Source organism: Pogonomyrmex barbatus, unplaced genomic scaffold, assembly GCF_055798465.1.
Source record: "Pogonomyrmex barbatus isolate J1 unplaced genomic scaffold, ASM5579846v1 scaffold3, whole genome shotgun sequence".
NCBI classification, from domain to species: domain Eukaryota; kingdom Metazoa; phylum Arthropoda; class Insecta; order Hymenoptera; family Formicidae; genus Pogonomyrmex; species Pogonomyrmex barbatus.
Window position 1 is genome coordinate 14157764 of NW_028297127.1, and position 25294 is coordinate 14183057.

A 25294-nucleotide genomic window follows, 5' to 3' on the forward strand; every position below is an offset into this window, starting at 1 on the left:
TAGAATATCTAAAATGTTTCCGTCCTTTTAACAATACAATGAATGTCTAATGAAATAACATTTAATAAAAAAGTATTTTTCCTCTATAAATTAGATACATTTTGATTTTTATTAAATTACAATTTATTATAATATTAAATAAATAAATTATTTTACAATGTAGAACCACTTATATATTATCCATAGCATGGTAATAATAGAAGTAGTTTTTATTATGGTGACGAATAGGTATATTCTAAAATAACAGAATAAATGTAATACTATATACATTTTAATCGTCGTGTAATCAACAACATCACTGTACGGTCTTATCTCATCGTGCGCTTGCAATTTGATTATTTTCATAAATTAATTAACCCGGCCTTTTCGACTCAATCTAGTCTGCTCTATCTGCACAAAACCTCTTGGTCATTTTTTGGGACATCCTGTATTTAAAGTTTACATATAACTTTTAAAATTACAGATGTCTGGATTATATTCCTAACACATATATTTTTTCGAAAATACTAGCGGAAAGTGTTATACAGACATATTCTTCATCCTTGCCTTGTGCTATCCTAAGACCTTCAATGGGTATATAACGTCCTTTAATTGTTAAATATATATTGTATTTTTTTAAATTTTATTTTCTTTAATAATATTTAAAATAAATAATTAAATAACTAGAATTAAATAATAATTATTTACATAAACGCATTGCCTTGCGCTATTGTAAGGTCTTTCTTAGATAGCTTTTTTTATTTGTTAGATGTATATTTTATTTTCTTTTTAATACATTCCTTCTGTTTTTTTTATAATATCTTAAAATAAAGAATTACTCGAATTAAATTACTGTTCATTTATATAAATAACAAATGTATTCTTTATTTCAGTATTCCCAACGTTGAGAGAACCAGTTCCAGGATGGATAGATAACGTTTATGGTCCAATAGGGCTTATGATTGGTATAGGAAAAGGATTTATACGAGTAATCTATATTAGCAAACATGTTACAGGAAATATTGTACCTGTGGACAGTGTCGTCAAAGTTATATTAGTTGTAACATGGAAACTTGGATTATCCACATATAATAAATATTAATACTAAATAAAATTTATAATAAATATTTATACTAAAATAAGTACAGTATTATGCTACCCTTTCATCTACGTACGTTACGTACGCCTAGCGTGCTCCACGCGTGCTTAGCGACGGCGAACGCGTGTCTCACTGAGCGGTCATATCTCACCGCGCGCTTGCAATTTGACTATTTTAATCATAAATGAATAACTCGTTAACTATAGCAAAAATCGCAAAATAGTACAAGACTTTTCGACTCAGTTTAATCTACTCTATGACCGTTTGGCTATTTTTTTTTGGACACCCTGTATGAAACCAATATAAGTCGACTAATTGAGAACACATAAATAAAGAAAGAAATAGTTATTTTAGTACATTTAACATTTAAAATTTATAAGCGCACGATATATTTTATATTATATTATTTTTGTATGTTGTTTACTTAGCCATCAAAATGTTTAAAGTATGCTCATCCAACGATTCAGCCATTTCGATCATCTTTTGCCAATCATCATTACAGATGGATACACTTTTTCTTCTATCACTGGATGATTCACATGTGCATAGGCAGTACTAACATACACTAATGCCTTTAATAAAAAAAGACAATTTATTTAAATTTGTATCTCATTTTTCCATACATGACACTTTCCTACACTTTTCCATATATGAGAAAAATTTCCATATATGAGAAAAATAATTACGAAAGCAAAGCTGACTTATGTTATAGATACATTGATACATTAATTGATAATATCAAAATCCTCTCAAATTCATTATATTTAAGCTATTATTAAACTTGAAAGAGGTATCTCACTATAATATTTTTAGAAAAAAACTTGTGTGATTAAAACAAAGTATTGCATAAAATATTATATATAACATACTGTTTAGCATAATGAGGTACTCATATATACAAATGTGCTATATTAATAACACTTTTTGACTTACTATTAAGTTCTTCATATTTTGAACTAAAATACAAACATCTCTCGTTGATCTAGTATTGACACAAATAGCATATTTTAAACTGTTATTAAATCTCACACTAGCTGCTGCGTTTAAATTATTATAGTCACTCTTTCAATCAACATTTGCCTGTCTGTATCCGACAAACCTAATCCATTTTCACTGGCATCACCCAAAATAGGAATTAACTACTTGAAATTTGATGATTATTCTCCGCGCAAATTTTCATATAACTATAATAAAATAATTTAGAAAAGAATTCTTATTATTATAATTGCAATACTTTTAAAACATTTAAAATAAGTTTACAATAAATATACAGAACGTTTAATGAAATTTATTAATATTTTATGTAATATATTTCACTTATTATAGTATTTACAAATTGTTTAATAACATTTAAAAAAAAATTTTTTTATTTAGATGTATTATAAGATATCTTAAAGAAATGTGTGTTACAAAAACTTTCTTTATATCAAACTTACTGGTAATATTTTTTGGAGCCGTTCATTAATATTTTGTCCCTTTTTTGAACGCATCAACAGAAATATTTCACGAACATCTGGGCAAAATCGCAATATCTTTTCGATAAACACTTTACCTAGAAATCCTGTCGCACCCGTCAAAAATATACTTTGTCCAGCGTAAAATGTAGGAATCGACACATTTGACAGGATCAATTGTCATTTTGTTTAATTGTAATTTTTAAATAATTTTTAAAATAAAGTTATTGTAAACAATAATAATTTAATAACATATCACAAAATATAAAAGCTAAGACTTATATTTAAAGTTAATATAATTTTTGTTATCCATGTAAAAATGTGGATAGTGTGAAATATGATTGAATATACGATACATAAAAATACAAGTCGACCTGCTTTTATACTCAAACTGACTTAAGATTTCTTTGAAATCAACAGTTAATTAAGTATGTGATGTCATCTGTATGAATGCAACGGAAATGATAGCAAGTTTTTTGGTTTTTGAGGTTAAAAGAATAAACATACACACGTGCAACAATAATTTAATTTTAATTTGATGAATCGCAGAAAAATTTCTTAAATATAGGAATCCTCAAGGAATCATCAAGGAATATTTTCGTTTCATTCGCTTTTTTACTAATATGGCAGTAACTTAAAGATGTAACGCAAATATAATTTGAATATATAATGTTTAATTATTATTATTTGAAATGCAAATTATAAAGTTGCATAGCAACTAATTAATTAAAAATTGGGATATAGGATATAAAACTTACTTTTAGCTTAACTTTCAAAGAAAGTTCATCCGATACCGATTTGAAATTTCTTCTCACATATACAAATATATGCACACACATTTTGGATAGTATCATTCCAATATGGATGAAATTTCAAAGAAAAATCGACGGAAAAATATTGTTAATAATGTTCTCAACTCTTTTTTATATTAAAAATATTTCTAATATGAAATACAAAAACCAAACAATATAATTATAATATCCACAAGGAAATATTAATAATATAAATAAATTTTATCTTTTTCGGAAATTTAACTTATTTATATCTATTAAACATTAATACAATATTACTATTCGTCCTTATTAATCTTTCTTAATAAAACTATTTTGTTTATCGAAATTCTAATCGGAGCAATAGAATAAGCTTTCAAAAGAAGTAGTAACTCTTGCGGAAAGAAACAGAACTGCACTAATGATAAAGTGCAAAGCAAGATAATATTATTTTGAAAAATAATGACTTTCAGATTTCTATTTCGAATTCTGAAACTGAATGTGATGAATATGAAGGAGACAAAAATCTTATGTAATTGCATATAATCATAATTACAAAAAACTATCGCCAGCTTTCTCCTTGCGTGTTATATTAGCTATTTACCTAAAAAAAAAATTAGTTATATTTCATTACAATGTTAATTATTATGACAGAGTAGAGAAAATTGATACGACTTTCATCATTTTTATTTTTTTAAATATAACATTATTCTTTAAATATAACATATACTTTTTAATTATCGCTACTATAAATAAATTTCTTTTAAATTCTACTAGTATAAATTAAGTTTCTTTTAATTAATTTAATGTATTCCATCAATTCATATTAAAGCAACAGAATATGATTCATGAGCATGATCAAATAAATATACAATAATGAATGCATATAAAACGGTCTCGCTTTTCCGCGTGGATCAGTCGGTTACCAGGAAAGCGAGGACGTTGGAGACAGAATTTTGGTGTAGAGATTCGAGTTAGATTATATTATAACAGTAGTTTATTGAAATAAAGAAAGAAATAACAAGGTGTAGAACGTGAATAGAATTGGCCGGGAACGATGGCGAGACGGGTGATCGGCGTGTGTTTATAGGTTTTGACACGGATGAGGTATCGCTCCGGCGGTCGGCGCGATACTGATATCGCTACGTGTAACTCGTCGACGCGGGGCGCGCGCGGCGGGAGTGGTGTCGCACGTGTTGTCGCGGACCTTTAATCTTCGGGCGATTTAAATCGCGTATGCGTGCATGAGCGCGAGCACTGTCTTCGTCGCGAGGGTGGAATTTCCGCGAGAGGATTTCTGATCGCTTGAGAGTCGGAGAACGGGGATGCCCGTTCCCTGCCGAGTGTACTCGGCTGACGGGGCGGGGGGAGGGGAGGGGGTGCCCCTCGTCTGTATAAAGAATGCCGAGTGAACTCGGCCAGCCGAGGAGAGCCCCAGCTGTGGCGGAGGTGATCGGTGTCTTTGCCGAGTGTGACTGGGCCGACTACCCCGGTGCTTGGAATCGGTCGGACGGGGGTGCGGTGGTATCGGGGAGCACCCCGATATACAGCGGGACGGAGTCGAACTCGATGCGCTGGGGAGACCCTAGCAGCTCTCTCTTGCCGTAAAAGATTTCGGAGACGGTTTTCGACCAGGCCAAGGGAATTTGGCGCGTTGGGGAGAGCTCCAACAGATATCAGGCTTTCTGAAATCCGGAATCGGAATTTCGGATACTAGCTTTCCTTGAGACGTGCTCTCAGAAGGCGAGCGCGGAACAGGATGATTTTCTGTGGAGAGCGATGCCTTTTTATACCCGAGATCGACCTCGGTATTTTTCAGTCGGATTGGTCGATCTCGGGGATAGCATCCCTCTCCACAGGAGCGGAGAAAAAGGATCGGATATAATTGATTTTTTGGGATGATAAGGAATCGGAGCGGGGGGAGAATGTGAAAAAGTGAGAGAAAAGGGAGAGGAGTTCGGCGATGAGGTAACGGCGCGGCGCGGGATCGATTACGCGCTTGTAGATGACGCGGTCGTGGGGGAATACCGAGAAAACAATCGTGTTTTCGCGGCATTCCTTCTATATTCCGACACGTCGGAGTTTCGCGAATTTGGATAGATTAAAAAAAAATAGGCGTAAACGCCTTTTGCGGCCACTGCCGCACTCCGCCTGTTGATCGGCGGTCCTCGACCGGATGATCGGTCGGTGGAAAATCGGAGGAGGAACGGAGCGTTACACATATACAAAATAAATTATAATTGTGTTTATATGTAATATACAAAGTGTGTTTATATGTAGTATACAAGATGACCCTCCACTACCATATTGCGTTTAAAGAAGACGTTATCTTTCCTAAGATAAGATATAGAAAAAAATTCTATGAAAATGTCAAAGCTCAAGTTATAAAAATGATTAAAGTTTACGAATTATAACAGCTGAAATGCACGCGTTTAGATATGATACAATGCACTGTGAATCATTTACGAGGTGGAATCGAATTGATTTGAATCTTTAATATGATAAACATATTCGAAATGGAATCACAGCAGAAATTTTCATGTCGAATCGATTTGAATCGAAACTCTTTGATTCGAATACGAATTTTCCGGATTTATATCACAAATGATTACAATATCTAAAACTTTTGTAGCTAATTTAAAAGGAGGCATAGAAAGAATCCGTTAATCATCTATGAATTCATTTATTGATTATTGAGTGTATCTAATGCATATTGAAACAATGTTGCAAAAACTGATATTAAATAAATAATTTTTACACACACTCAGTCAGTGTTTAATTTGATTTATGACATTATATGATCAATTATTTTTCATATGTATATAATTCTAAAAATATTTATATGCAAATTGAAATTTTCAATTACATTGAGAAAGAACCCATAACGATTGTAGTGGGATTTTATAATTTTCAGCAGGGATCCGAATCGAAATAAAATTTCGGTCCGGTTACGGTTACGGTCCGAAGCTATATCAAATTTTCGGTTTCGGTTTCTGTTTCGTCTTTTTACCGATAACGATGACCGTAACTGTTTGAATTTCGGTCTTTTTCGGTTTCGGTTACGGTTACGGATGTATAATTATCTATTGTAAAATTTAATTACATAAAAAAATACAAGTATAATAAGTCGCATATTATAAAAAAGTCATGTTTATTGAAGAAAAAATTAATCACAATAAATCATGGGAGGTTTCTTCTTGAAACTTGTAAATTGGCAATTTATTCTTATTATATCTATCTATGGATAGATATAATACTCTATAGCGCGGATTAAAAGAACTATAGATTTACAGAATAAAAGTGTACTACTCTGTTTTTAGTTTCAAGTGCACAGGAGCGCGGAAATTTCCGCATCGCCATATACATATGGGCATTTGGGCTTCGAACAATTTAATGAGCTGCCATTAGCGATTTTTCAATTCCTCCGTTATTACGACTTTGCGATTTTATTGTAGATCCCGCCTTATAAAATATTTTACAAATCCGAACCAAAAACTGGACCAAAAATCGAATCAAAAACCGGAAAAAATTTTTTCAGTCCAGTTACGGTTCTGATTCATAAACCTGCCCAATATTTCAGTTCGATTTTCAATTTCGGTCCGACTAAAATAACAGTTACGATTCGGTTATCAGTTTTGGTTTCGGACCAGTTCGAATCCCTGGTTTTCAGTAATATTTTTGATACACAATAATGTACTGTACAAAATACGAAATTAGTCGCGCGGGAAATATAAATGAAACGATCAAAATAAGCGATTGATTCGAAATCTAATCATTGCTGATTCGAAATTTTCAAACTATTTCATTTCAAATTATTCGCACATTTCTACAATGCGCATTGATAAACATAAATAATTATGATTACATTTGATCATAAATAATTTTACATCTTTTATGAAAGAAACTCGTTTTGAAAGAAACTCGTTTGATTATATTTGAAAAAATAATAATTTCGCGAGGGAGACATCCCCGCAATCACGAGATTTCTTTTTTAATATTTATCATTCGTTCCTCGGTGTGCCGGATGCTGTGTCGTTCTTCCCGAATAGATTTTCGAGTTTAAGTAACGTTCTCTCCCTTATTCACCGTCGTTGGAAGTCAATAGTATAGTTTTCTATTTGTATATTTGTTAATTATATTTTATAAATTATATTTTAATATGCGTAATATAATATCGTTGTATTGAATTAGAATGATTATTGAGTTATACGAAGCTAAGCTGCCCTTGCACAAGAGTATTGTATTGAATTTAAATGTAAAATCTGTGACTTCTGATACCGGGCGAAAGTGTCGGAACATTTGGATAATTATCACATATTTGATTGAGCCGAATGCCGAGTCGCAAAATTCGTTGCACGGATCGGCCCGTAATTTTATGACGTATCGTTGATTTACATGATTTTAGATTCTACCGAATGTTGATGTATCCGAAAGCGACCTAATGTAATTTATTGAAACAAGATTAAATATAAAATAATAATTATTTCGACGGATGGCTATTTGCACGAATTATGATCTCTCTACCTCTCTCGTGCCGTATCTCAGGAACCCTCCTCTCTACCACATAGACTGAGACTGAGCTGCTGAGTTACCGCTCGTGCCCGCGATCAAATCGTGCGAGATAATTGTCGAAATTATCAAGATTCACGTTGCGATTAAGTGGCACGTGCTCGTGCCTGGCGTCCAACTTTTGTAATCTTCAGATCTCGACGATTGGAGAGAGCACCGAGCTGTACCGCATGATCGGCGATCGCGAGACCGCCAGCTGTTGGCCACGGGACATTCGTTACAAGTTATAGCTTCAAAGTTCTTATATTAGGATTTTCTGAATTACCTCAGAAATACATCCTTAACAGAAAATGCAGTAGTGGAACATTCTATATACAATTGTTTTATAAAATGAACAAACATTTTAATTCATTTTTCATGAAAATAAAAATATGTATCTATTACATAATATTTATTTATTTCAGTTATATGAATGCTATAAAAAAAGTAATTCTTTTCATTCAACATTACATATTCTATTAACATAAGATCATTAGTCATACAGATATCATTTACTTCATTCTTATATTATCACTCTATACCAAATAGTAAATCACACGTAAGCGTATCTAAAATTTGAATATTATTATTGCATATATGTATTCTTAATATTTTTATAATTTATATATGTATATTATATATACTTATTGTTACAAGTTAACAGACATTAAATTACAAGAATAATATTTATATTTTAATTATATTATTTTGTATTGTACTATTAATATTACAACCCTAATGTTTTAATCCTTTAAAAGCTTCGCATAAAATAAAATAACAGTAAAAGCATTTTTATTGTATTTGCGTACCTTTACGTTATACACGAAATATATAAATTGCACTTATTCTTGTTATTCTATCCAACTTGTCAAACAATAATTGTCAAAATATTTTGGCGTGTTATATAAAATGTTGCAGCATAAAACATTAGCTCAGACATTTTATTTTGCTGATAGCAGTCGTCATACTTATATAAGAAATACAAGAAATAATATAAAAGATTTAAATGCAAATTCTATTTTATTTAATATTTTTATGTGTATACATATTCATATATACATATATAACATTTTATTTTACATTATACATATTAGAATATCTAAGCTATTTATTTTTTTAGAAATACAATAAAATGTCTAAAAAATTATTGCGTAATTACAAAAATTACTTTCCTTGTAGAAGTTAAGCATTATATACATTTTGATTATTATAAATTTGTTATATAAAGTAATAAGAAATAAATATTACATCATTTTAATGTAATAATATAGAGAGCCACTTATACATTATCCATAGCATAACAATAACAAAAACAGTTTTTATTATTGTCACGAACAAATACACCCTAAAATAATAGAATAAGTTTAATTAATATATCATCTTAATTATTTTAATAATGCTTCTTACAACAATAATTATATATTATTATTATATTATTTCAATATTTTTTATTTAAAATATTTCAAAGTTTTTATAATACAATAATTCTGTTTTTCTTGATATTTTTTAAATTATATATTATAAATTATAAATTATATAATATATTATAAATTATAAATTATATATTAATAGCAATGTATAATTTATTATTAATATTTTTATTAGTATCTATTAAAAATTTTTTTTAAGTTTTCAATCTATTATTAAAATAATAAATATAATATTAAGTCTATAAATAATTTTATGAGTACTATAAAGTATATATTTCAATAAAATTGTTTTATGCTTTCTAACTAATCGAGTAAATATTTACGACGAACCCATCTTCGATCTATTTGAACTTTACATATATCAAAGTCACCACATTGAGTAATAATAAAAAAATTTTAATTGTTGTTAGTTGTTTATTAAAAAATTAACAAAAAAAAGATTTATAAAATCAAAATTTTTTTTTAATACGCCCGTTTGAGCATTTATTTAGATATTCAAATGTAATGAGACATTTATGTTAGTTAAAATTTAATAAGAAAGGAGGGTGTGCGTCACGGCGATTACCAATCGTGAAAACTCGTAATTATTTTGCGAAAAAATACCACCTCAGCCAGGAATCGAACCTGGATTCATCTCCTGCTTACCAGGCAGGCATCTTATCCCTTCGACTACCGAGGCATGTGATGATATTTATCACAAATAATGTGTTTAGAATAACATGTCAACAATACAATGATACACATATGTACGTATATTACAATATATACATGTATTCTTTCGAATCTCCACGATCGGTACTCCAGAGAGATGATGGTCCTAGTCTCTCGATGGATGCAGATCGGACTGCAGCGGCGACACCCTCCCACGTCATTGGCAAATATACAAATAATCCTCCTGGTGCGCGACAGGAGAGATTACATCAAGCATGGCTCGAGCTCCCGAATAAGAAGGGAAGGTGTGCGTCACGGCGGGGCCAATTTAACTAAAGTTCTAAAGTTAAATATATATTTATATTGTCAATTTTATTTGTTAATAACTTTGTAACGGAAAACGGCGATTAAAATCTTTTGATTTGTACTCAGAGAGATGACCTTTTAACAATACATGTCAAGATCTAATCGGAGCTAGGTCCGTTGTTGTCAATATTTATCCTTAATCAAAAATTTAGCTCCAATTACTATTATATATTCTCTAACAATCAATTTTAAACCATCACACAAAAAATAAATAAACATAAATATAAAAATATATATTATGAAGTTTAATTTATAACATATCTTACCTTTTACGATGAGCTTTGGCTTTATCCATTCGATTTATGTCTTCATGGAGAAGAAACTTTTTGGCACCAATTACACAATTTCTGTATAAAATTGTATAAAATTGTATAAGATAAACACATTTCTTGGCTTTAAATTATTATAATTACATATTTTGTTTAGTATAAAAATATAATGTACTTACTTGTAATAGTCTCTAATATAAAAATTGGAAAGCTCAAAAGAAAACCTATCTTGATTATCAACTGGTATTGAAGATAATAAAGCCAAACAATTTGTATTATTAAATTCCCATTCGTTAGACAAAAAATATCCCAGAGCACGACTGGTCACATAAATATTTCTCTGCAATTGTACTAACCTAATGTAAACATAAATAAAATTGCGTTTAATCTAATTTAACTCAAATGATATGTATCTAACACGAGTGGTAATAACTTTCATTTTATCTCAATATATGTATATACAGGATGTCCCGTAGCACTGTCCTCATCGCTCGTGAGAAAGTAGACGAGAGCGAGATAAATGAAAATGTCTTATACTATTTTGCGATATTCACAATAATTTTCGAGTTATTAAATATTAAAGTTGCACAAATAAAAACGCGCGGGAAGAAAGCGCTCGCCCGCCTGACCCGTAGGCCCAGCGTGACGACAATAGCCATTCGGCGTTCAGCGATGGGCGAAGCGCGCGCGGCGAGAGAAAGGATAGCCGCCATTCACGCTTCCTATTCGTCTTACGAAAATTAGTTTATAAAAACTAATTAAATATATCATTTAAGACCTTACCTAGGTCGACGTCCAGAAACATTGAAAATTAGATCGATTAGCATAGCTGGCAAAATATGTAATAATATCATCAATATATAATACAGAATAAAATTATTGGTTAATATTGGCTTAGAATCCCAAATTATTCCTTCCAAAGGTATTTCATTTTCAATACTTTTAAATACATCTTTGGTATATTGATTTGACCTACATTTCTGTTTATTCCTTGTACAGTTAAAAACAAAAGGCATAGAATCTGTCGTGAAACTAGTACAAATAAAATTACAAATTAACTAATATATAAAATAAATAATAATTTATCTTTATATAAAACTTATTGAAATTTCATGTTAAATTTTAAACTGGAAAAATACTTGACACAATTCTAATTGTGCCATATATGTATAAAATATTATTAAAAATTAATTATTTAATTGTATAATTTTTCATAAATTAAATATTTCGAAAATATAAAAAAATATTATATGAAATTATTTATAAATTTATAGTAATAAATTATTCTACCATATGTAAAATTTACATTTTTTTTCGAAAATAAACATATAATGACTTAAAAAAATTTAAACACTTTAAATTAAAAATATATTAAATTTGACAGAAAGGTCTCGAAAAGAAGACCTACATTTCTATTATACTTATTAACATTATGAATATTATTATATTGAATATTCCATAATGATGATGTCTGCACTAACAGTCTCATATTCGATTAAATATTTCTATCGAGATTTAACAAAGATTGAACGCATATGATGATGTTATAAACATGAACACACGTAATCCGAAATAAAGAAACAAAACATAATGTTCATCACTCAATACAAATAAAATTAGATACGTACGTATATTGGTAGTTATGTGTGGATAATCCAAGTTTCCATGTTACAACTAATATAACTTTGACGACACTGTCCACAGGTACAATATTTCCTGTAACATGTTTGCTAGTATAGATTACTCGTATAAATCCTTTTCCCATACCAATCATAAGCCCTATTGGACCATAAACGTTATCTATCCATCCTGGAACTGGTTCTCTCAACGTTGGGAATACTGAAATAAAGAATACATTTGTTATTTATATAAATGAACAGTAATTTAATTCGAGTAATTCTTTATTTTAAGATATTATAAAAAAAACAGAAGGAATGTATTAAAAAGAAAATAAAATATACAACAAATAAAACTAACAAATAAAAAAAGCTATCTAAGAAAGACCTTACAATAGCGCAAGGCAATGCGTTTATGTAAATAATTATTATTTAATTCTAGTTATTTAATTATTTATTTTAAATATTATTAAAGAAAATAAAATTTAAAAAAATACAATATATATTTAACAATTAAAGGACGTTATATACCCATTGAAGGTCTTAGGATAGCACAAGGCAAGGATGAAGAATATGTCTGTATAACACTTTCCGCTAGTATTTTCGAAAAAATATATGTGTTAGGAATATAATCCAGACATCTGTAATTTTAAAAGTTATATGTAAACTTTAAATACAGGATGTCCCAAAAAATGACCAAGAGGTTTTGTGCAGATAGAGCAGATTAGACTGAATCGAAAAGTCCGGGTTAATTAATTTATGAAAATAATCAAATTGCAAGCGCACGATGAGATAAGACCGTACGGTGATGTTATTGATTACATACGATGATGGCTACGCTTTCATCTACATACGTTACGTACGCCTAGCGTGCTCCACGCGTGCTTAGCGACGGCGAATGCGTATCTCACTGAGCGCTCATATCTCACCGCGCGCTTGTAATTTGACTATTTTCATAAATGAATAACTCGTTAACTATTGCAAAAATCGCAAAATAGTACAAGACTTTTCGACTCAGTTTAATCTACTCTATGACTGTTTGGCCATTTTTTTTGGACATCCTGTATGAAACCAATATAATTCGACTAATTGAGAACACATAAATAAAGAAAGAAATAATTATTTTAGTACATTTAACATTTAAAATTTATAAGCGCATGATATATTTTATTTCTGTATGTTGTTTACTTAGCCGTCAAAATGTTTAAAGTATGCTCATCCAATGATTCAGCTATTTCGATCATCTTTTGCCAATCAATTACAGATGGATACACTTTTTCTTCTATCACTGGATTATTCACATGTGCATACGCAGTACTAATATATACTAATGCCTTTAATAAAAAAAGGCAATTTATTTAAATTTGTATCTCATACACTTTTCCATATATGAGAAAAATTTTATAATTACGAAAGCAAAGCTGACTTATGTTATAAATACATTGATACATTAATTGATAATTTCAAAATCCTCTCAAATTCATTATATTTAAACTATTATTAAACTTGAAAGAGATATCTCACTATAACATTTTTAGAAAAAACTTATGTGATTAAAACAAAGTATTGCATAAAATATTATATATAATATACTGTTTAGCATAATGAGGTACTCATATATACAAATGTGCTATATTAATAACACTTTTTGACTTACTATTAAGTTCTTCATATTTTGAGCTAAAATACAAACATCTCTCGTTGATCTAGTATTGACACAAATAGCATATTTTAAACTGTTATTAAATCTCACACTAGCTGCTGCGTGAATTATTATAGTCACTCTTTCAATCAACATTTGCCTGTCTGTATCCGACAAACCTAATCCTTTTTCACTGGCATCACCCAAAATAGGAATTAACTTCTTGAAATTTGATGATTGTTCTCCGCGCAAATTTTCATATAACTATAATAAAATAATTTAGAAAAGAATTCTTATTATTATAATTGCAATACTTTTAAAACATTTAAAATAAGTTTATATTAAATATACAGAACGTTTAATGAAATTTATTAATATTTTATGTAATATATTTCACTTATTATATTATTTACAAATTGTTTAATAACATTTAAAAAAAATTTTCTTATTTAGATGTATTATAAGATATCTTAAAAAAATGCGTGTTACAAAAGCTTTCTTTATATATAATAACTTACCGGTAAGTTTAATATTTTTTGGAGTCGTTCATTAATATTTTGTCCCTTTTTTGGACGCATCAACAGAAATATTTCACGAACATCTGGGCAAGATCGCAATACCTTTTCGATAAACACTTTACCTAAAAATCCTGTCGCACCCGTCAAAAATATACTTTGTCCAGCATAAAATGAAGGAATTGACTGGATCAGATCTGTCTCCATCTTATCGATTAATATGAAATAAAGATATTATGAACCGCAATAATCTAATAGAAAATATAAATACTAAAACTTATATTTAAAATTGGGATATTATTTTTTCGGTGAAAAAATTTAAATAAAATAGATTAGATAGGTACTAATGAACGTATTGAATAAGTATTATATAATGAACGTATGTGAATATAAATCGTGCTATATATATTCAAAATGACTTTAATTATTTTGCAATCAGCTAATTAAATTTGTTCACGTCATTGTGGGAAAACGGAAATGATAGCAAGTTTTTTAATTTGAATTTAAAAGAGTAATTATGTTTGCAACAAGTTGAGGTCTATGACTATCTCTACTAAATAAATATAAAAGAATAAGACAAGTAATCCCTGATCCCATTTAATATTTCTCTATTTCTTCTATTGTATTATAAAATAAACTATTGTTGCAAAGATTGTATATTTTTTTAAACTTTAAAATTTATTAATGAAGTTACAATCATTTCCGTTTTATTCAGATAGACAGTGTCATTGATTTAATTAGCAAAATTACAAAATCATTTATCATTGCAAAATAATCAAACGTCATTTCGAATATGGATAGAACTCGATCGTATTCTACGTATTATACGTTCAATCTTATTCTACTATATATTCTAATAATATATAAGTGTAACATAAAAATGTAACACAAAGTATAATTTGTATAGTGTTTAATTATAATAATTATAATAATGTGTAATTATTACACATATATATTACATATATAATTTACTTATATATTATATAAGTAAATTATAAAGTTAAGATAATAATTAATTAATTAAAAGTTAAGTTAATGAAATTAAAAATTACTTTTTTTTAATTTAGAGAAAAGTGTCATAATTGTCCGGTATTGACTTGATTCTTCTTTTCATATACAATATACGCACATACTTTATATATTTTGTTAATAGTTTTTGATTCTTAAATGTTTTAATACTTGTTTGTTATATTTGACATATTGCTGTTTAACCTTGCTTTTAGAACTAATTAATGTTTAATGATTCAAAGTTTTCACAGTAATTTGCATAATTTCTGGTGTGCATAACAATTTTTTACTATATTATATTGTATTTAGATATTACATCAATTTGTAATTTTTCAGTGAAATTTTTTATGAATTATTCTATGTAATTGTATAAAATATACAGCATTTACTCAATGTGGATGAAATTTTAAAAAAGGAATCGACAACAAAGTATTGATCTTTTATCGTTGATACTCTTAGCTTAACTCTTTTCAATCTGAGAATATTTTCGATATGAAGTACGAAAGCCAAGTAATATAACAATAATTTTCACAAGAATGTATTATGTATTATAACATTATAAATAAATTTTATCTTCTTCGGGAATTTAATTAATCTCCATTAAATATTAATTTAATACAAGATAATTTAATAAAGATTTTTATTTGTTGTCTTTATTGAAATTTTTCTATTTATTATCTCTCTCTTCATTAGTACGTCTTCTTATCGGCTATTTATTTAAAATAAAAAATTAGGTTCAATCAAAATATTAATTATTTCATTAAAAAAGAAAAAATTAAACATAATTTATCATTTTTATTCCTTTATATTAATATAATTTTTTAAATTATTATTACAAATAATATTTGTAAATAATTTTCTTTTAAAATCTATATTTAATTAACATATGATATTGTTCCATCAATTAATTTTTAAGTCCATTTTAGAAATTCCACTCGCAGCAATAATAAAATTTCAAAAGAAGTAACTTTTGCGGGAAAGAATGGAACTAGAAATAAAATACAGGACAAGACAATATCATTATCTGAAAATAATGATTTTTTGGGTTCTATTTCGAATACTAAAATCGTATATGATGAATATGAAGAAGATGAAGATTTTGCACAATTTCAATTACCAAAATTGCAAAGAGTATCACCCACTCTCTCTTCATTAGTACGTTTTTGTATCGGCTGTTTATTTAAAATAAAAAATTAGGTTCAATCAAAATATTAATTATTTCATTAAAAAAGAAAAAATTAAACATAATTTATCATTTTTATTCCTTTATATTAATATAGTTTTTTAAATTATTATTATAAATAATATTTGTAAATAATTTTCTTTTAAAATCTATATTTAATTAACATATGATATTGTTTCATCAATTAATTTTTAAGTCCATTTTAATAACAGCACATGATTTCATAATTGAACATGCAAACAATATATTTTTTTTACAAATAATATTATATATAATAATATGTATAACAATAACAACATCAATATATGTGAAACACTATTTTACAAACATACTAGAATTTTAATCATTTTTTATAATAATAAAAATTATATTTCCATTTAAATGTTTATTTATTTCAGTTACATGAATGGATTGAAAAACAGGTAATTCTGTTTATTTAACATTATACATTCTTAACATAAAATCATTTATTCATATCATCTTTTTTATTCTTGTACAGTTACTATTCTGTATTAAATGCTGTATCAAAAATTTTGAATATTTTTGTATATATATTTTTAATATTTTAAGTTATTCATATTACTCATATTTGCTTTATCATTATGCAATAGATATAAAATAGATGTTATAAATTATAAAAAGAATAATATTAACAATTTATTTTAATCATATTATTTTATACTGTATTATTAATATTATAATTCTGATATTTTTGTCTTTCAAAAGCATTACTTAGGATAATAGCAAAAAAGTTTCTTATTGTATCTTTGTATCTATTAGTTATATCTGAAGTATATAAATTTACAATTATTCTTATAAATTTATAATTATTCTTGCTGTTCTGCCCAATTTTATCAAGTTTTAACTATTGTAAAATATTATTATAAGCATAGTATAAAATATTAGCTAAACTATTGGACGTCTTATTTTGCAGGTACCAATCACAAAACATTTTTCATATAAAAATTTTATGAAAGAGGAGAATAAGTACATGGTTCGGTCAATTTAGCCTAAACCTTCAGGAATTGAAACGATGACAAAGAAAGCACGTAAAGCATTAGAAAAAGAACAAGCGGCGTCCGCTGCTGCTGAAGCTGAGAGAATTAGGTAAAATTATTTATAATTAATTATAAAAAGGCACAGAACTAATTTAATTTGTTTAACAAAGGACGCAAATGATTAAAGATATGCAAGAAGAGATTCGATTAGAAAAGTATAATACAGAGAGACAAATATTGCTTGAAGAACGAGAAGCGGCAATGCGGAAAGTTCAACTAGAAAAGACGCAATTTATACTTCATGATTACAAAAATGCATTCATGAAATATTTAATTACTGTCGAAGAAGAAGAAAATGTAAATACTTTCTTTTTTCTCGTATATTTATAATTAATGATAAGATAATGTAATTTATTTCTTGTTAATAATGTAATTTATGCCTTATATATATTTCTCATTAATGTACATATTCTTTTTGTTTATATGTACATTTTTTAATTAATATCTATTTTATATTTGGTAAATCACTTTTGTTTAACAAATATAGAGATAAAACTAAATTATAGATTTTGTTATATATTTGTATATAATTTACAATGACATGTAACAGTGACATAATAGGATAATTATTTTCAGTGGATTAGATATATGACTTGCGATGGTCTGCCAAATCCTGGCAATTTATCTGAAATTAATACTTTTCTATTTTTATGGTCGATGGAAGATGAGAAAATTGATATGAACAAACTTATTGCGAAATGTAATATAATTATTAATGTATGTAAAAGAAATGAGTTAGTGATCCTAATACAATTGAATATTAATTTTAATGTAGATTAAGAGATTATTTTTAATTTATAAAAATCTAGCAAGTAATTAAATATGTTTATTATATTTATATTACAATTAATTTTTAAATAGAAAGAGAAAATATTTAAAAACATTTTCTCTTTATTAATTATGAACTAACCATTAAATATTTTTTTACAGTTATTGACAAAACTCGACGAAATAATACAATTTTCTTTAACAAGCTCAATCAGTTATATAAATGAATGCAAGATAGTAAGCAATAATATTCGATTGACTATTAACAGTGTAATTTTTGTATTATAAAGCAGTTAAAATTTATGTAATTTATTTGTTTAATAGAATAGACAGGAATTTCGAAACAAGCTTCAAGAATGGATAGACGCAGCGTGTTATTCTCTTTTGCGTAAAATAGAAAAGGATATGATCCGCGAGAGCATAAGAACGGCGAGATATACTAATATTTCTGATAAAATCAGTATTTGTATTTGGACTTTAATAAAATCGCCAATTCCACTCAAGCAAGTCACCGAAAAAGATCGGTATGTATTAATGTATCAATGTATGTGTCAATATATGTATTAATAATTTCACATATATTCCTAAGAATATCAGTCACAATATTAATATGCTATATCATTTTAATTTAATATTTTTAATAATAATTGAATTGTTCCCATAGAAAACCTATAGAAGTCCTTTTTGAAGAAATAGAGCTGACTGTTAAAATGCCTGCAGACATTGATTGTTATTGTTTGGCAATACGAGCACTATGGGTAAAGTATGATCACTACTCTGATTCCGCAACTTCGTGCATCATGCCAAAATTGCCAGAAGAATATGAAAATTTGTATACCATAGGTGAAAATTACAATATCTATATAAATTCTATTTCATTTTAATTTATTAGTCTGCGAAAGAACTGAAATTAATTTATTTTATGCTAAGTTGTAAAATAATCATATACGTTAAAATTAAAAAAATTTTTTAAAAGAAGATTATAAAAAAGATATAATAATTTACAATTTATAAAATTATTAATTGAATATTTTCTATTGTAATATACAAAACATTATATAAAACATTATATAAAAATATTATATAAAGAAATTGCATTAAAAAAAAATATAAACATATTATAGACAAGCCTTCTGTGAAAAGTGTGAGTTTCTTAAAGTTTCTTCTTTTTTCTTGAATTTCATGTATATGTTGCAGATTTTTATACTTATTGTCAAAATGAGTATAATACAAAATTGAAGATACGCGAGGAGCAGGTTGAAGGTCGTCGTCTTCGATTAGAAGAAAAAAAAGCTATACTTGAGAGAATGGAAAATCCACCAGTCCTGGTACCTACAAAGCCCGAAAGAAAAGGGCAAAGAAAGCCTGTTCAAGGGGTGAGACATCCAGAATCGGAACAGGAACCAGAAAAATTACCGTATTTGCCTACACCTGATGAAATTATTCTGCAAAGAGAGGGTATATTTCTTAAACTTAGTTCTTATTAGACTCTTCTTTAAAATTAAAATAAATATAAATTAAAACCATTCAATTTTAAAAAATTTATATAAAATGTTCATTTTATAATATGCTATCTGAAAAGTATTAAAGAAATATTGCAATATTAAAAAAGAAATTTCGTAATATTAAAATTCTAGAGAGCGTCAGAGGAAAAATATTATTATTTCTCTTATTTCCAGATGAAACTCGAAAGGAAATTAGAAAATTACTTTTCACACGTTGCGAAAAAACTGAGATAAATTTACGAAAATATAGAATACTTGGTGGTGCATTACACATCGATTTAGTTTATCAACCACCGCAACCTAAGAATTTACCAAAAAATATTACGCTTACCACACGTGAATAATTATTAATTAGAATTAATAGTTTAATTAATTCTATTAACTTATGATGTATATGTCATTAAATATTAATATTACCTTCTTCACAGTGCAAATTCCCAAAGTATTAAAATTTGTACCGTTTTGCAAGCCATATAAGGCACTGCCTCCAGCACCTGATTCTGAAAGAACACCAGAAGTAATCGAGGCAGAAATGAAAGCACTTGAAGCTGCAATGGAGGCATTAGCTCTAGTAACTTTAAAGTATATTCGCTTTATAAATTATTTGCGACAACAATACAACAAATAGCAAAATATAAATAAGTAAAAAATGTCTTTACAATAATAGTTTATAATCGTCATAAATAATTATCATTATAAATAATTATGCATAGAACGCATATCTCACACAATAAGTTAAAATTATAAATTATATATTATTGTTGCATTAAAGACTTTTTATCTTTTTTACAATAGTAAAAATAGTACCTGTATATTCATATTTTACTAGTCATTTTTTATAGACTTCCCAGTTCTATTATCTGGTTTGAACCACCATTAGTGGCTCATTGGATACCTGAGAAAAAGATATGGTCAACGCAGGATGTGCACGATATCAAATATAACGAGGAAAAGCAAACTATTACATTTAGAACCGGCAGATTAGGGGTCCATGGCCTTGCTACTTTAAAATTTATCAATATCCCTTTTCAAAGTTGGGAACTCAAGCCTGAAATCGGTAGAAACGCACGTGGTGGCATTGTACTCAATGTATCCGCTGCTATTGTTCAAGCAGAATTTATAGTCAGGGTATTTTACTTTTTATGCATCTACAAAATTATTTACAACTGATATTTGGCTAAATAATTTAGATATGCAAAATATTCTCAAAATACAGTATAAAGAACAACAAACATAAGAATCATAAACTTTAATGAAATATTATGTATAAAAGACAGTGTAAAAATATTAAAATTCCTGAGTAATCACCGCGGCCATATTGGCATTGTGACATCATAGACGAGAAGTGACACAGTAAAATTTATTGCATCTAATTTGCAAATAAAGAGATATTTGATCAAAACAACACTTGAAATGGCTTTAAGACACTTATGAAAATGAACGACTGCTATTCCCTTCTCTTAGTCAATAAATAACTGTAAAAGGCACGTGAAATAAAGCCTATTTAGGTAGAAAACACACAATTTGACAGCTGTTGAAAGAAGTGAGAAATATGCTTTTACATGTAAAGGTAACTTTAGCTGCCGTCTATTTTTACGAATTTGATAAGTACGAAACAAGCCACATTTGCACGATTAAGCACATAATAATGAAATTAGGTGCAATAAAAAATTTTGTTGTCAGTACGTCATTTGACATAAAGATGAACCAAGACATAGATAAGATGAACAAGGATGAATGAGCTTCTAATTTTTATCGCGACGCTGTGTCGCGTCAATGCGGAGTTCTTAGCTGAGTAGTCAGGAGCCTTAATATGTCATTTTATAAATTACCTAAATATTGCTGTGTGTGTGTGTGTGTGTGTGTGTGTGTGTGTGTGTGTGTGTGTGTGTGTGTGTGTGTGTGTGTGTGTATATATATATGTGTGTGTTATGTGTATCGACATATATAATGGCTTGAGTATTGCATGAGATAAATGCGCGTCCGCTGTGGAATAAGAGGAACTACATTGGTATTCTATGTTTATGTCTTTTCCTAACATGTTGTTGATTTTATCCTTTTAAAAGTAGTATACATCAATGAGATGCTAACAAGAAAGATAAAATAGGGCATTAATGTAGTTTCTCTCATTCCACAGCAAGCGTGCATTTATAATGCAATACTCAATTCGTTATGTCGAGATCGCGCGCGCGCGCGCGCGCGTGTGTGTGTGTGTGTGTGTGTGTGTGTGTGTGTGTGTGTGAGTCGGGGCCCGACTTATATTTTTAAGTCTATAAAATAAATACAAGTATATTATACTAATGTTATTCATCTCATTTTGTTAAGATATGGATTAATAAACATTTGATGACATTTTTTATTTTTGTAGGAGGATTTAGTCTGCTTAAATTCGTTGGCTGGTGGTATGTCGACGGGACTTAAAGAGATTATTGGAGAGTATATGAAGCTGCATATCTTAATTAAGGTAAAAATTTCTTATCTTCTGCAGATGATATTAATTTGTATTTATAACAAAGTGAAAAGATAACAAGTAAATACTTTGAATGTTGCAACATTTAAAGAATTGAAAGGTATATTTACTAGGCGTATTTAGAAAAAGAATAATTTTGTTAAGATTCTTTATTAAGAAACATTTTCCTCTCACAGAAGATGCGCGACGCCGGATGTGATCTATTTCCGGAACGAGATGCCTTCAGTTACGTGAAAGCTCTTCCGGTAAAGCATCCCGTAACTGAAAGGCACCTGCGGGAATGCATGGGTCTACTGTGCACAGCATATGCCTTCTCCTGGTCGCGTTGGAATGCTAATCGAAATTCTAGGGAAATTGTGATACAATTCAAAGAACTTCATGGATGCGTTGCAAAAGAGGTAGAGCACTTAATTATTTTGTCTTCTTTATTAAGAAACATAATGTATCTGAAACTAATTTTATCATCTTTTTAAATTAACAATTTTAATTTTGATTCTTTAATTCTTAATAAAATTAAAACTAATAGAGAAAAATATTACACAAGAAAGAACATGCATTACTTCATGTATTATTTCATAGAAAATGTTAATTTTTTTATATTAAATGATGAAAATTGAAAATATAAAAATATTTTTTTTCCATTTTTTTGTAAAAATATTAATATTTCTATACAAGTACTTTAATAACGATTTACTTTTATGTATTTTTTGTTTTTATAGAGAACGAATGTAACTCTTTTAATAACTCCTTTACGAACGATGACAGTATCCTGTACTGAAGTGAGTTCAGAATTTTCCACTATATCTTTAGATGATGAAAACACAAAGGTAATATATTTAGTATTTAATAAAATAAAATAATATATATTTGTGCGTTTTATTATTAATATTAAATAACATATATAAAAGCAGTATAATATAGAACAATATAAATTTACTACAATTACTTCAAATAAAAAAAAAAGTTACATTCAAAAAATAAATAAGATATAACTGAATATATAATTTTATTGACAGTTTTATGCTGATTTATATTACTTGGCACTAGAAAATGCCGGAATCAAAAGCCGTATATTGATGAAAAATATATCTTTTAAACTTGCCCATACTGTCACAAAACTTTTAGGTTGTACTAATGTAATTAACATGTCATCGTAAAAATTAATTTCAATCACAAACAAATGAATAAACAATATTCTTCATTTATATGATCCTTTATTCTGTTATTATAAAAATAATTTAATTTCTTTCTCTATTAAAACTAGTATCTGTGTGTGTGTGTGTGTGTGTGTGTGTGTGTGTGTGTGTGTGTGTGTGTGTGTTAAATAAAAAATCAAAATATGATTAATAACTTGAATATGATTGAAAGACAAATACAAAAATATAATTGTTTTAATATGTCCAACATTTAATTTTTATAATCTGAAAGTCTTTTACACAATTTTTCATATAATTGAAATAGAATATTATAATTTTCAAAAATGTTTTTATTACAATAATTATAATTTTTGTTTTTAATAAATTTTTGTAATAAAAAAATAATTTGGTATTTACAACAGACAATTGTATTTTAATTAAGTATATTAAGTGTATTAAGTGTGATTTATTTTATTTTAATACATATTTTAACATAAATAATAACACAAAATTGGCTGTAGTCTTCCTAATAATTTTTAAAAAATTATTCTGTTTTAAATATTTTGAAAAACTTTGTTATAAAATAAAATTTCTTACAATTTCTTAATTTCTTAAACTGTAAAAAGTTTTTATTTAAATATTTGAACTTACCGGCAAGTTCAATATCTTTTCGAGTATCTTGTTAACATTACATTTTTTTCTTTTTTTGGACTTAACAGCAACAATACTTTATGACAATTAAAGATACGCATGTATAATTGCAATTTTTCAATTTTATTATAAAAAATTTTTATTGCATCTATCAAAATATGCTTTAAAAGCAGTTTACTATTTTTAAAACGAAGTCATTATAAACGCAGTTTATGAACAAAATATATACTGAAACATTACTGTCTTTCTTACGTGGAATTAAAAATAAATTGAATTTAATTGAATACATTTAAATAACAATTGATTATTAATATACACTTTAAGCAAAGTATTCTTCGGTTAAATAGTGTATCGATAACTTCGTTATCATTATAATTATTATATTAGCTAAGTATTTGTAATTTATACATATATAAAGCATTGTGCTTGTATTAAAAGACATATAATAAATAATAATAATTTTGCAGTTCAAGGTTGAAAAACCGTGTATGCAGTCATAAGCGTTTTTTTTTAATTGTAGATATTGCTTCGCATTTGCAATGTTTGATAAATGCAGATTATTCATAGAAAATTAAATATAATACTACAGTTTTATACTTTATAATTTAAATAAATAAAAGAGCTGCTTTAATGAAGAAACGGATTTAAATTAGAAATCGATTTGAATAAAATATTCACTCATTAAATCATTCAATTCATTTATAAATAAATAATTGAAACAAAGTGATGTGTAAGAATGATAAACAACTTAATTATAACGTATGAACTGTATGTTTAATTTCGACAACTCATATTGCTTAAACTAAGATAATAACTGACACTGACAAAATTCTTTTCTATATATCTACATTTGTGTTTATTAAAAAACGTCAAAAAGATATTCCAAGATTCAGAATTAGATGATATATTTCTTATTTTATTCAATATTTTTTATTTAACACTAAAACAATAAGAAAAATGTTATTTCATTATGATTGTTGCAATTAATCGATGTTAATGTGTCAACTATAAATGTCGAAGAAAATTAGAAAAAATATCTGAATTGTGGATATGTAATTTTTTTCTTCAATTATGATTAAGTGGAAAATTAGCAATATCAATTTATACAAATATATAAATAAACTTGAGAACGATTAAACAGTATATAGATTGTTATTATTTCACAAATCATTATCG

The 25294-nt window shown here is 27.6% G+C and overlaps 3 protein-coding genes and 1 pseudogene across 7 annotated transcripts in view; 2 read left to right on the forward strand and 2 right to left on the reverse strand.

Moving 5' to 3' along the window:
• The window catches only part of LOC105425792 (dynein axonemal intermediate chain 7 homolog), a 56693-nt gene extending 33046 nt beyond the window's left edge, over positions 1-23647 (forward strand). Inside the window, exons 2-16 of one of the 2 annotated variants that reach the window (XM_089079505.1) lie at positions 16929-16952; positions 17465-17637; positions 17699-17885; positions 18165-18305; positions 18519-18593; positions 18681-18880; positions 19021-19199; positions 19554-19814; positions 20036-20197; positions 20290-20443; positions 20704-20989; positions 22230-22325; positions 22508-22729; positions 23051-23158; positions 23348-23647. In XM_089079505.1, coding sequence (XP_088935631.1) covers positions 17564-17637; positions 17699-17885; positions 18165-18305; positions 18519-18593; positions 18681-18880; positions 19021-19199; positions 19554-19814; positions 20036-20197; positions 20290-20443; positions 20704-20989; positions 22230-22325; positions 22508-22729; positions 23051-23158; positions 23348-23488 — 2286 coding nt within the window. In that variant the 5' untranslated portion in view covers positions 16929-16952; positions 17465-17563 and the 3' untranslated portion in view covers positions 23489-23647. The remainder of the gene's footprint in view (positions 1-16928; positions 16953-17464; positions 17638-17698; positions 17886-18164; positions 18306-18518; positions 18594-18680; positions 18881-19020; positions 19200-19553; positions 19815-20035; positions 20198-20289; positions 20444-20703; positions 20990-22229; positions 22326-22507; positions 22730-23050; positions 23159-23347) is intronic. The other variant, XM_011636723.3, reaches the window with a different exon arrangement.
• On the reverse strand, positions 91-8707 carry LOC105425802 (fatty acyl-CoA reductase 1-like; annotated as a pseudogene). Its single transcript, XR_016139849.1, has 3 exons — positions 2515-8707; positions 2012-2262; positions 91-1650 (listed from the first exon to the last, which is right to left on the reverse strand). The product of XR_016139849.1 is annotated as a fatty acyl-CoA reductase 1-like (transcript).
• LOC105425816 (fatty acyl-CoA reductase wat-like) lies at positions 312-1118 on the forward strand. Its single transcript, XM_011636758.3, has 2 exons — positions 312-573; positions 873-1118. The coding sequence occupies exons 1-2, from the start codon at positions 570-572 to the stop codon at positions 1079-1081; spliced, it is 213 nt and encodes a 70-aa protein (XP_011635060.3). The 5' UTR covers positions 312-569; the 3' UTR covers positions 1082-1118.
• Positions 8852-15093, reverse strand: LOC105425809 (fatty acyl-CoA reductase 1-like). 3 transcript variants are annotated; one of them, XM_089079507.1, is made up of 9 exons: positions 14343-15091; positions 13840-14088; positions 13371-13516; positions 12714-12823; positions 12195-12405; positions 11350-11556; positions 10746-10922; positions 10564-10644; positions 8852-9195 (listed from the first exon to the last, which is right to left on the reverse strand). In XM_089079507.1, the coding sequence occupies exons 1-9, from the start codon at positions 14544-14546 to the stop codon at positions 9105-9107; spliced, it is 1476 nt and encodes a 491-aa protein (XP_088935633.1). In that variant the 5' UTR covers positions 14547-15091; the 3' UTR covers positions 8852-9104. The 3 variants fall into 3 exon arrangements, with proteins under 3 accessions (XP_088935633.1, XP_088935632.1, XP_088935634.1); XM_089079506.1 differs by having other exon boundaries at positions 11350-11598; positions 14343-15087; XM_089079508.1 differs by lacking the exon at positions 11350-11556 and having other exon boundaries at positions 14343-15093.
• Positions 23648-25294: the final 1647 nt, after the last annotated feature.

Coding starts and splice junctions, on each gene's coding strand:
- LOC105425809 (XM_089079506.1), bottom strand. CDS start 14,546: ATGGAGACAGATCTGATCCAGTCAATTCCTTCATTTTATGCTGGACAA. Junction 14,089..14,342: donor AAAAAATATTAAACTTACCG/GTAAGTTATTAT, acceptor ATTTTATTATAG/TTATATGAAAATTTGCGCGG. Junction 10,645..10,745: donor TATATTAGAGACTATTACAA/GTAAGTACATTA, acceptor AATTTTATACAG/AAATTGTGTAATTGGTGCCA.